We start from the raw sequence: 13,032 nt of genomic DNA, 5'->3' as shown, positions 1-13,032 counted from the left end.
TCATAATGGTGACATAGATTGAATGGAGCGTGTTAAACGCCACCTGGCTAGCCTCAGTCATAATGGTGACATAGATTGAATGGAGCGTGTTACACGCCACCTGGCTAGCCTCAGTCATAATGGTGACATAGAGTGAATGGAGCGTGTTAAACGCCACCTGGCTAGCCTCAGTCATAATGGTGACATAGAGTGAATGGAGCTTGTTAAACGCCACCTGGCTAGACTCAGTCATAATGGTGACATAGATTGAATGGGGGTGTTAAACGCCACCTGGCTAGCCTCAGTCATAATGGTGACAGATTGTATGGAGCGTGTTAAACGCCACCTGGCTAGCCTCAGTCATAATGGTGACATAGAGTGAATGGAGCGTGTTACACGCCACCTGGCTAGCCTCAGTCATAATGGTGACATAGATTGAATGGAGCGTGTTACACGCCACCTGGCTAGCCTCAGTCATAATGGTGACATAGATTGAATAGAGCGTGTTAAACTCCACCTGGCTAGCCTCAGTCATAATGGTGACATAGATTGAATGGAGCATGTTAAATGCCACCTGGCTAGCCTCAGTCATAATGGTGACAGATTGTATGGAGCGTGTTAAACGCCACCTGGCTAGCCTCAGTCATAATGGTGACATAGAGTGAATGGAGCGTGTTACACGCCACCTGGCTAGCCTCAGTCATAATGGTGACATAGAGTGAATGGAGCGTGTTAAACGCCACCTGGCTAGCCTCAGTCATAATGGTGACATAGATTGAATGGAGCGTGTTACACGCCACCTGGCTAGCCTCAGTCATAATGGTGACATAGAGTGAATGGAGCGTGTTACACGCCACCTGGCTAGCCTCAGTCATAATGGTGACATAGAGTGAATGGAGCATGTTACACGCCACCTGGCTAGCCTCAGTCATAATGGTGACATAGAGTGAATGGAGCGTGTTACACGCCACCTGGCTAGCCTCAGTCATAATGGTGACATAGATTGAATGGAGCGTGTTAAACGCCACCTGGCTAGCCTCAGTCATAATGGTGACATAGATTGAATGGAGCGTGTTAAACGCCACCTGGCTAGCCTCAGTCATAATGGTGACATAGAGTGAATGGAGCGTGTTAAACGCCACCTGGCTAGCCTCAGTCATAATGGTGACATAGAGTGAATGGAGCGTGTTACACGCCACCTGGCTAGCCTCAGTCATAATGGTGACATAGAGTGAATGGAGCATGTTACACATGCATTTATTGTCGGATCTGACATACTGTTTGTAGGATACCGCAGGATACTGTTTTCTCACACACGTATATAGTTCCAATCATGCTCGACAACATCGACGCAGACCGATTTCTGGAACAGCAAGGTTTATTCACGTCTCGCAGAAGAATACTTCCGGTAAAGAGAAATAATCTGATGAACAATGTCAATACACAGCCTGCTTGTTAACGTACTTAATGTTGTTACTGTATATAACATGCATACAAGAAATTAATAAAAACACGCTTAAACCAATACACTACACTGTTCTCCAGGCAATAATCATAAACAGATGACGCAGAGCGCTATTAAAAGATCCGATACACTAAGGAAAGTAAGCGCTGTAAAATGCCACGTGTGTTATAGAGTCAGTGCGAGGTACGTGTGTTATAGAGTCAGTGCGAGGTACGTGTGTTATAGAGTCAGTGCGCGGTACGTGTGTTATAGAGTCAGTGCGAGGTACGTGTGCGGAACTAGTCTCCTGGCACCTGAGAGAGTAACAAGCATTGAAATATATGTAGCACTGAAATGAACAACTGAGAGAGTAACAAGCATTGAAATATATGTAGCACTGAAATGAACAACTGAGAGAGTAACAAGCATTGAAATATATGTAGCACTGAAATGAACAACTGAGGATAAAAGTCGCTTAATTGTTCATGCCCAGTAAACATTTTGGGTGCGCCGCGCATGCGCCTCATGGAACTTTGGTGCATGCGCCTCAGTCAATACTATGATCGTCCACTAGTCGACGCGGCGCATATGGTGCGCCTGACCATCGCGTGACCATGCCTGGAGCAGGTGACATGCATGCTAGAAGTCGATGCGGCGCATCCCAAGTAATTCGAAGTAAAACAAAATTCGAGTTACTATGACTATGCATGTACGCAATTTAACTGGACACACTGTTGAAAGACATATTGTAATATCATACATGGCATAAAGCAATAAACAAGGACACAAATGGAAAACGTGTAAAGAACATGGCAAGTAATTAACACCGTTACCTACTATACAATTGATGATATATATAATTATACCACTCACTTGCTATTCGCCTAAATGCTTGCGGTGTGCTGTGACACATGTAAGAAACCAAAAGAAAAAAGGACTTTACTTTGGCGAAAAGAGCATATGCTGCTTATTTTTGTACATAACTGCTATAACTGTATTTTTTCCGAACACTTACATGTAAAAAACATAGAGATATATCTTACCATTTCACTAAGACAGCCAAAATAACGGTCAAATTATTGACGATGAATAACGCATAATAAGGGGAGATCATGATGACGTACATGTCTATGGTTGCACAGTTGCCGCCCTTGGTTCGAAAACCCGGGGAACAGGATCAGGAATATTTAGTCGCTGGAACCTATAAGGTTATACGGCGACTTATCAGATGATAATGTTTCGAACTTATCTTTTAAAAATTAAGTAAACAAATCTATGGAATATTTTGGAGTTCCATTGTGATTGGTTAAACAGATCTATCTATCTTCTTATTATTTTATCTACTGTGTTTACATTTGAAAACAGATCTTTTCCGACGCCCCCCACTAAATTCATTTAAAAAAAAAACAAGACCTATAGGCTCTCGAAAATTTGATTTTCATAAGCACATCCCCTCCCTCTTCGTTCACAAAAAATCCGCAGGCGCTAGCTCTTACGGTTAGGACGCCGCTCTCGTGAAAAGTTTTGGGGAAATCAAGCTGCTTGCCGTCAGGGGCCAGATATTGTTTTGCCAATTGTGTTTTGGGTCTTGTGAAGATAACATACTTCGTTGAAGAAAGGAACATGGATACGAGGAAACAAGCTGGTTTACTGGTTACAGGCAATCCATCAAACTGCTGCGATGTCCTGGAAATGTCAGCTGAAATTAATAGTATTGATGGCTTTCTTGGAGTCTTCATTACGTTTGCTGAAGGCTATGGCGTTTTGTCACGGGAATTTCACCAGGAAGGACGGCTTTGTTTTTTTGTTTGAGGAGAGTAGATGTTAGCGTGTCCTAGTCTGTCTGTTTGAGGAGAGTAGATGTTAGCGTGTCCTAGTCTGTCTGTTTGAGGAGAGTAGATGTTAGCGTGTCCTAGTCTGTCTGTTTGAGGAGAGTAGATGTTAGCGTGTCCTAGTCTGTCTGTTTGAGGAGAGTAGATGTTAGCGTGTCCTAGTCTGTCTGTTTGAGGAGAGTAGATGTTAGCGTGTCCTAGTCTGTCTGTTTGAGGAGAGTAGATGTTAGCGTGTCCTAGTCTGTCTGTTTGAGGAGAGTAGATTTTAGCGTGTCCTAGTCTGTCCTGTTTGAGGAGAGTAGATGTTAGCGTGTCCTAGTCTGTCTGCGGTTCTGTTTGAGGAGAGTAGATGTTAGCGTGTCCTAGTCTGTCTGCGGTTCTGTTTGAGGAGAGTAGATGTTAGCGTGTCCTAGTCTGTCCTGTTTGAGGAGAGTAGATGTTAGCGTGTCCTAGTCTGTTCTGTTTGAGGAGAGTAGATGTTAGCGTGTCCTAGTCTGTTCTGTTTGAGGAGAGTAGATGTTAGCGTGTCCTAGTCTGTTCTGTTTGAGGAGAGTAGATGTTAGCGTGTCCTAGTCTGTTCTGTTTGAGGAGAGTAGATGTTAGCGTGTCCTAGTCTGTCCTGTTTGAGGAGAGTAGATGTTAGCGTGTCCTAGTCTGTCCTGTTTGAGGAGAGTAGATGTTAGCGTGTCCTAGTCTGTTCTGTTTGAGGAGAGTAGATGTTAGCGTGTCCTAGTCTGTCCTGTTTGAGGAGAGTAGATGTTAGCGTGTCCTAGTCTGTTCTGTTTGAGGAGAGTAGATGTTAGCGTGTCCTAGTCTGTTCTGTTTGAGGAGAGTAGATGTTAGCGTGTCCTAGTCTGTCCTGTTTGAGGAGAGTAGATGTTAGCGTGTCCTAGTCTGTTCTGTTTGAGGAGAGTAGATGTTAGCGTGTCCTAGTCTGTTCTGTTTGAGGAGAGTAGATGTTAGCGTGTCCTAGTCTGTCTGCGGTTCTGTTTGGCTTTCTGTATTATTTGCGGTTGTTTCTCTCTCTATGTGGCTTAAATGAATGTGATTTTGTTCTTATTTCATTCTCGTAATATGAGCAATAAGGACGATCCTATAAATGATAAACTTCATGTCCTCACTTCATGTTGGCAGTTGATGATGGTTAATCAAGCAGACATTCACATTTTGGTCTCCCTCGAGGTTCCAGAATACTCTGCTTTATATTGTTTGTTCAGAGGGGGTGGTGTGTGTGTGTGTGTGTGTGTGTGTGTGTGTGTGTGTGTGTGTGTGTGTGTGTGTGTGTGTGTGCGTGCGTGCGTGCGTGCGTGCGTGTGTGTGTGTGTGTGTGTGCGTGAGTGCGTGCGTGCGTGCGTGCGTGTATGTATGTGTTTCGCTTCTTCGGTCTGTTCCAACGGTTCGACACTTTAAGTGAACAAAATCTTTTAATCCATACATTTACTCCAACATCTTCAGTCCACTCACATTCTCATACAACTACTAACGGAGTGAAAACGATGCCTGTGGACTTCGCACAAAGCCTAACAGGCGTGGTGACAAACAAGTGTGTGAAAACTGCGGTTGGTAAATCCAGACTCTGCACCGTTAGCTAGCACATAGCATGACAAGGAGGAGGAAGACGAAGAGACAAAGACGAGTGAAGGACACAGAAAAGAAACCTGTGTAGAGACTGATGTTGGTATATCACCGTTAGCTAGCGCATAACATGACAAGGAGGAAGACGAGACACAGACGAGTGGCGAAGACAGAATCATGGATCGGTGTCTGGAGCTGTCCTCCTTCCGGATCCCTCGTCCCAAGGTCTACACGCCCCTGCAGCTCGCTCTCTTGGCGCAAGAGCGAAAGGTAGAGTGTGGCGTCTACACAGATAGGAGGGGGGGGGGGGGGAGACAGAGAGAGAGAGTTATATAGAGAAAGAGAGAGAGGGGGAGGGGGGGTTGTGTCAGTGTGTGTGTTGCAACTCGCTCTTTTGGAGCAGGAGCGAAAGGTAGAGTGTAAAGTCTACAGAGAGAGAGAGAGAGAGAGGGGGGGGGGGGGGGGGGGGGGGTTGTGTCAGTGTGTGTGTTGCAACTCGCTCTTTTGGAGCAGGAGCGAAAGGTAGAGTGTAAAGTCTACAGAGAGAGAGAGAGAGAGAGAGCGGGGGGGGGGGGGCAATTGTGTGCCAGTGCGTTTTTGCAGCCCACTCCAAATTTCACATTTTTCAAGATAGCCATCAAGCGTGTTCGTTCCTTGACAATTACTACAGTCTGTAACAAGAAGACTGACCTTGTTTTTTTCTCATGTGGTTTTTTCTCCGTTCGCTGCACATTAATTGTTCCTGGTTTGTTACACTTGACCTGTTTTAATTACTCTGTTTGTGCCAGGACTCCACCGTGAAGACCGAAACATGGGCTACACTCTAACCCTAACACTCTAACTGAAGGGTTCCACTTTTGAACACAGTTTCTGTGACGAGTTGCACAGTGTGACGTCACATGGTATTGTCCTATAGTCTTCTGTTTTGCTAGTAGAATGATATACTATGTCGCACTGTGACGAGTTGCAATCACAGTGTCACTTGGTATAGTCCTATAGTCTTCTGTTTTGCTAGTAGAATGATATATATACTGTTCAAAAAAAGAAACGCATAGCTTGTAATATTTGGTTAATTTAGTTATATGGCTACAAGGATATCCACCAAACTGCAGAAAATGTTTATCTGGTCGTCGACCTTTCGTCCATTGCCACAAGTGAGCTCTGCACGTGACGCATGCGTTATCAGTGGCTACAATGTCAAAATTGCTCATTTGGCATGACCACTCGTCATGCTTCAGTGTAATCTCGTGAAACTCGGGGAATATTGAGCTCTCACCATGTCTTCCAAAACCCATAAAAGCGGATTGTTCGCCACAAAGAAATCAGACGACAATTCAGCGACGAAAGATGGCCCGATTGAGCAGAGAAGACCGCCAAATTGCATTGGGTCGTTTACAAGCAGGCCAAAGTCAAAGTGCAATCGCCAGGCACTTCCACGTGTCCCAGAGCACCATCAGTAGACTGTGGGTCAGGTTTCAAGCCACTGGCTCCGTTGCTGACTTGCCACGAGCGGGAAGACCAAGGGCGACAACTGCTGCTCACGACCGCTTCATACGGCTCCGCCACCTCCGGAATCGTTTCCTGTCGGCCTCATCTTCTGTCCAGGCTCTCCCCGGGCCACACCGATTATCGGACCAGACCGTGCGGAACCGCCTGCATGAAGCTGGTTTGAGAGCTCGCAGACCTCACAGAGGAGCTGTCCTCACCCGCCGCCATCGCCAGAACCGAGTGCAGTGGGGCAACCAGCACCTTCGCTGGACCGTCCGGAATCACTGGAGACACGTGTGGTTCAGCGACGAGTCCTACTTCCTGCTCCAGCGACATGATGGTCGGAGGAGGGTCTACCGGAGAGTAAACGAACGTTACGCGCCCAACTGTGTGGATGAGGCACCCGTTCATGGTGGTGGAGGCGTCATGGTGTGGGGGGCGATCAATACCGCTGGAAGGAGCACCCTGGTGCACGTCCAAGGGCGCATAACTGCCCAGCGATACGTGGAGGAAATTCTGCGCCCACACGCCCTTCCTCTTCTGGCTGACCAGGATGCCATATTCCAGCAGGACAACGCTCGCCCGCACACAGCACGACTCAGCACCCAGTTCCTCACCGACCACCATGTCCAGGTGCTTCCCTGGCCATCCATGTCGCCAGACATGAACCCGATAGAACACCTCTAGGATGAATTGGACAGACGTGTGCGCAGGCGAGAAGAAGCGCCGGCAAATCACCGCGATCTATTGCAGGCACTTCAGGAGGAGTGGGACACCATCCCACAGCAAGATATCCGGCATCTGATCCAGTCCATGCCCAGAAGGTGCCGGGCAGTTGTTGCTGCTCAAGGCAGTCACACCCCCTACTGACTTGACAGCCTCGGCCCCCAATCGTATTGATTGACTGATTGATTTGAAGATGCAAATGAACTGTGTGTGCATTCAACTGTGTCCATACCAAATTTCATACAAATAATCTAAATATTGGATTTTCTGTTAATTTTTTCGAAAAATAAAACAAATTTGGCAAGTAGCAACTATGCGTTTCTTTTTTTGAACAGTATACTATGTCGCACTGTGACGAGTTGCAATCACAGTGTCACATGGTATAGTCCTATAGTCTTCTCTTTTGCTAGTGGAATGATATACTATGTCGCACTGTGACGAGTTGCAATCACAGTGTCACATGGTATAGTCCTATAGTCTTCTGTTTTGCTAGTGGAATGATATATACTATGTCGCACTGTGACGAATTGCACAGTGTGACGTCACATGGTTTAGTCCTATAGTCTTCTGTTTTGCTAGTGGAATGATATACTATGTCGCACTGTGACGAATTGCACAGTGTGACGTCACATGGTATAGTCCTATAGTCTTCTGTTTTGCTAGTGGAATGATATACTATGTCGCACTGTGACGAATTGCAATCACAGTGTCACATGATATAGTCCTATAGTCTTCTGTTTTGCTAGTAGAATGATATACTATGTCGCACTGTGACGAGTTGCAATCACAGTGTCACATGGTATAGTTCTATAGTCTTCTGTTTTGCTAGAGGAATGATATACTATGTCGCTTTGTGCTCAAAACTCGCTACAGAAAGTGGGTTCAAGAGTGGAACACTTCAATGTACAATGTCGAAACCGAATTGACATCTTTTTGTTTTCTTCGTGGACATCACAAGGGGATGCAAGTCGCTTTGTCAAATGACTCTTGTTGTCAAGTGTGAAACAGTTTCCCCATCACTAGTAACTGCCGACAGTACGCCCTTGTCGGCCCGCGGTAGTCTTAGAGTGGCGGAACGCCGATGCCATCGTACGATGATAATCCTTGTTGGCTCTATCAAACCGACCCGTGCAAAACACGAGCGTACGTGGGAGTTGCAACCAATGCATGCAAACAAAGAAGAAGAAGACAAGTCGCGTAAGGCGAAAATACAATATTTAGTCAAGTAGCTGCCATTTTTCAGCAAGACCGTATACTCGTAGCATCGTCAGTCCACCGCTCATGGCAAAGGCAGTGAAATTGACAAGAAGAGCGGGGTAGTAGTTGCGCTAAGAAGGATAGCACGCTTTTCTGTACCTCTCTTTGTTTTAACTTTCTGAGCGTGTTTTTAATCCAAACATATCATATCTATATGTTTTTGGAATCAGGAACCGACAAGGAATAAGATGAAAGTGTTTTTAAATTGATTTGGACAATTTAATTTTGATAATAATTTTTATATATTTAATTTTCAGAGCTTGTTTTTAATCCGAATATAGCATATTTATATGTTTTTGGAATCAGCAAATGATGGAGAATAAGATAAACGTAAATTTGAATCGTTTTATAAATTTTTATTTTTTTTTACAATTTTCAGATTTTTAATGACCAAAGTCATTGATTAATTTTTAAGCCACCAAGCTGAAATGCAATACCGAACCCCGGGCTTCGTCGAAGATTACTTGACCAAAATTTCAACCAATTTGGTTGAAAAATGAGGGCGTGACAGTGCCGCCTCAACTTTCACGAAAAGCCGGATATGACGTCATCAAAGACATTTATCAAAAAAATGAAAAAAACGTTCGGGGATTTCATACCCAGGAACTCTCATGTCAAATTTCATAAAGATCGGTCCAGTAGTTTAGTCTGAATCGCTCTACACACACACAGACACACACACACACACACACACACCACGACCCTCGTCTCGATTCCCCCCTCTACGTTAAAATATTTAGTCAAAACTTGACTAAATATAAACAAGTCGCGTAAGGCGAAAATACAATATTTAGTCAAGTAGCTGTCGAACTCACAGAATGAAACTGAACGCAATGCAACGCAGCAAGACCGTATACTCGTAGTCCACCGCTCACGGCATAGGCAGTGAAATTGACAAGAAGAGCGGGGTAGTAGTTGCGCTAAGAAGGATAGCACGCTTTTCTGTACCTCTTTTTGTTTTAACTTTCTGAGCGTGATTTTAATCCAAACATATCATATCTATATGTTTTTGGAATCAGGAACCGACAAGGAATAAGATGAAAGTGTTTTTAAATTGATTTGGACACTTTAATTTTGATAATAATGTTTATATATTTAATTTTCAGAGCTTGTTTTTAATCCGAATATAACATATTTATATGTTTTTGGAATCAGCAAATGATGGAGAATAAGATAAACGTAAATTTGGATCGTTTTATAAATTTTAATTTTTTTTTACAATTTTTAGATTTTTAATGACCAACGTCATTAATTAATTTTTAAGCCACCAAGCTGAAATGCAATACCGAAGTCCGGGCTTCGTCGAAGATTACTTGACCAAAATTTCAACCAATTTGGTTGAAAAATGAGGGCGTGACAGTGCCGCCTCAACTTTCACGAAAAGCCGGATATGACGTCATCAAAGACATTTATCAAAAAAATGAAAAAAACGTATGGGGATTTCATACCCAGGAACTCTCATGTCAAATTTCATAAAGATCGGTCCAGTAGTTTAGTCGGAATCGCTCTACACACACACACACACACACACACGCACAGACAGACAGACAGACAGACAGACACACATACACCACGACCCTCGTTTCGATTCCCCCTCGATGTTAAAATATTTAGTCAAAACTTGACTAAATATAAAAAGAAGAAGAAATATCCGATGTCTTTTGTTCAAAGCACTCGCGCCTCTTCGCTTGTGACCTTGTTTAAAGATATAACACCAAGACGTCTCTTTCGAAGTGAAATCTTTGACGTTAAAAGGTAAACAATTTCGAAAAGACATCATAAATGGTTACAAATTCTGTCACTTCTTCTCCAGGTCTCCCGAAGAAGTGACAAAGAATTCGAGAACAAAGTTTGTCTTGGTTACTTCGTCTTATCAGCAGAAGAAAACTAATCGTGAATTGACCGCCATGCTGTGCATGTATCGGTATCGGATGTCTTTAATAAAACAACCTGTTGACTGGTGTGTGTTCCACAGGAGGAGCAGAGGCGGCGGGAGGGGAGGGAGAAGTACGGAGACATCCCGCTGGGCGTGGTCTACATCTACCGCTGTAAGCCCACCCTGGGTGTCGCCATTGAGGGTGGTGCCAACACCAGACAGCCGCTACCCAGGGTGGTCACTGTGCAGGTGTGTGTGTGTGTGTGTGTGTATGTGTGAGGATGTGTGGGTATGTGTGTGTGTGTGTGTGGGTGTGTGTGTGTGGGTGTGGTTGTATGTGTGTGTGTGCGCAGGTGTATGTGTGTGTGTGTGTGTGGGTGTGTGCAGGTGTGTGTGGGTGTGTGCAGGTGGGTGTGTGTGGGTGTGTGGGTGTGTGTGGTTGTATGTGTGTGTGTGCAGGTGTGTGTGTGTGTGTGTGCAGGTGTGGGTGTGTGTGTGTGTGGGTGTGTGGTTGTATGTGTGTGTGTGCAGGTGTGTGTGTGTGTGTGTGCAGGTGTGTGTGTGTGTGCAGGTGTGTGTGTGTGTATGTGTGTGCAGGTGTGTGTATGTGTGTGGATGTGTGTGTGTGTGGTTGTGTGTATGTGTGTGGGTGTGTGTGGCTAATTGTGTGTGTGTGTGGTTGTGTGTGTGTGTGGGTGTGCGTGGTTGTGGGTGTGTGTGTGTGCGTGTGTGTGTGTGTGTATAATTGAGTGTGCGTGGGTGTGTGTGGGTGTGGGTGTGTGTTCGCGTGCTTGCGTGCGTGAGTGCGTGCACATCCACCACTAGGTCCTGTTCCCCAATAGCTCCAAGCTTTGATTAGCCACCAACATATCCAAGTCACAGTCACCTTGTCGGTTTCAGCCCGGGGGGTCAGCGTTCGAGTCCGGCGGTCTGAGAGTGGGTCACGTGATCCTGGAGGTCAACGGCATCCCCCTGGCGGGTAGAGGTCACACGGAGGTGGCCAGACTGATCGCCGAGACCTTCAAGGACAAGGAGGAGGAGAGGATGGAGCTGCTCGTCACGGACTCCTCACAGTCCGTCATGGATGAGCTGAGGCAGAGACTTTCTGAACTCGCTATTGAGAAATGATCATCATGAAGAAGTGATCCTCATGGAGTAGTTATCATGGAGAAACGGTTGTCATGGAGAAATGATCACCATGGGTGAACTGAGGCAGAGACTCTTAACTCGCCATGGAGAAATTATCGTCTCTGAGAAATGATTACAATGGAGAAAAAATCAAAATGGAGAAATGATAGCCATTCAGAATTGATATCCATGGAGAAATGATCGTCATGGAGAAATGGTTGTCATGGAGAAATGGTTTTCATGAAGAAATGGTTGTCACGAAGAAATGATGGTCATGGAGAAATGGTTGTCATGGACAAATGGTCGTCATGGAGAAATGATCGTCATGGAGAAATGGTTGTCATGGAGAAATGATCGTCATGGAGAAATGGTTGTCATGGAGAATTGGTTGTTATGGAGAAATGATCGTCATGGAGAAATGATCGTCATGGAGAATTGATTGTCATGGAGAAATGATCGTCATGGAGAAATGATCGTCATGGAGAATTGATCGCTATGGAGAAATGATTGTCATGGAGAAATGATCGTCATGGAGAAATGATCGTCATGGAGAAATGATTGTCATGGAGAAATGATCGTCATAGAGAAATTTTGTCAGAACAGGCCATGGAACAATGATTAGTTAGAACAGTTTCTCCGCTACTGGAGACGAAAGGCGAGAGACTTGACGTGAATTCCTGCTGAACGTGATCTAAGAGAATGGCGTGATTGTGGATCAGGAGCGCATGGGACTGCTCGCCCCTAGCTGATTCTCCACAGGTCGTCATGGACGACTCGCCCCTAGCTGATTCTCCACAGGTCGTCATGGATGGACTGAGGCCGATGCTTTCTGGCCTGGCCTTAGAGAAATGATGGTCAAAGCCAGTGCATGTTGTGTTTGAGGATGCCCCTAACCGTGACGGCGTGACAAACATGTATGTTGAAGATGGCGACTCTATAAATGGCGTCACGAGAAACTTGAACCAAAACTAAACTAAACGAAACAACAAGTCGCGTAAGGCGAAAACACAACATTTAGTCAAGTAGCTGTCGAACTCACAGAATGAAACTGAACGCAATGCCATTTTTCAGCAAGACCGTATACTCGTAGCATCGTCAGTCCACCGCTCATGGCAAAGGCAGTGAAATTGACAAGAAGAGCGGGGTAGTAGTTGCGCTAAGAAGGATAGCACGCTTTTCTGTACCTCTCTTTGTTTTAACTTTCTGAGCGGGTTTTTAATCCAAACATATCATATCTATAAAATATGTTTTTGGAATCAGGAACCGACAAGGAATAAGATGAAAGTGTTTTTAAATTGATTTGGACAATTTAATTTTGATAATAATGTTTATATATTTAATTTTCAGAGCTTGTTTTTAATCCGAATATAACATATTTATATGTTTTTGGAATCAGAAAATAATGGAAAATAAGATGAACGTAAATTTGGATCGTTTTATAAATTTTTATTATTTTTTACAATTTTCAGATTTTTAATGACCAAAGTCATTAATTAATTTTTAAGCCACCAAGCTGAAATGCAATACCGAAGTCCGGGCTTCGTCGAAGATTACTTGACCAAAATTTCAACCAATTTGGTTGAAAAATGAGAGCGTGACAGTGCCGCCTCAACTTTCACGAAAAGCCGGATATGACGTCATAAAAGACATTTATAAAAAAAATGAAAAAAATGTCTGGGGATTTCATACCCAGGAACTCTCATGTCAAATTTCATAAAGATCGGTCC

General features: G+C 44.5%; 1 protein-coding gene across 1 annotated transcript; it reads left to right on the top strand.

Moving 5' to 3' along the window:
- Positions 1-5,007: 5,007 nt before the first annotated feature.
- Positions 5,008-12,646, top strand: LOC138948046 (whirlin-like). Its single transcript, XM_070319574.1, has 3 exons — positions 5,008-5,100; positions 10,277-10,426; positions 11,078-12,646. Exons 1-3 carry the CDS (start codon positions 5,008-5,010, stop codon positions 11,303-11,305), a joined length of 471 nt encoding a protein of 156 aa, XP_070175675.1. The 3' UTR covers positions 11,306-12,646.
- The last annotated feature ends 386 nt before the right edge of the window (positions 12,647-13,032 follow it).

The sequence above is a fragment of the Littorina saxatilis genome, linkage group LG15 (genome assembly GCF_037325665.1).
Source record: "Littorina saxatilis isolate snail1 linkage group LG15, US_GU_Lsax_2.0, whole genome shotgun sequence".
Lineage (NCBI taxonomy): Eukaryota > Metazoa > Mollusca > Gastropoda > Littorinimorpha > Littorinidae > Littorina > Littorina saxatilis.
Note: the sequence above shows the minus strand (reverse complement) of the source record. Positions and strands in the feature narration are given on the sequence as shown.

Coding starts and splice junctions, on each gene's coding strand:
- LOC138948046 (XM_070319574.1), top strand. CDS start 5,008: ATGGATCGGTGTCTGGAGCTGTCCTCCTTCCGGATCCCTCGTCCCAAG. Junction 5,101..10,276: donor TCTTGGCGCAAGAGCGAAAG/GTAGAGTGTGGC, acceptor TGTGTTCCACAG/GAGGAGCAGAGGCGGCGGGA. Junction 10,427..11,077: donor CCAGGGTGGTCACTGTGCAG/GTGTGTGTGTGT, acceptor TGTCGGTTTCAG/CCCGGGGGGTCAGCGTTCGA.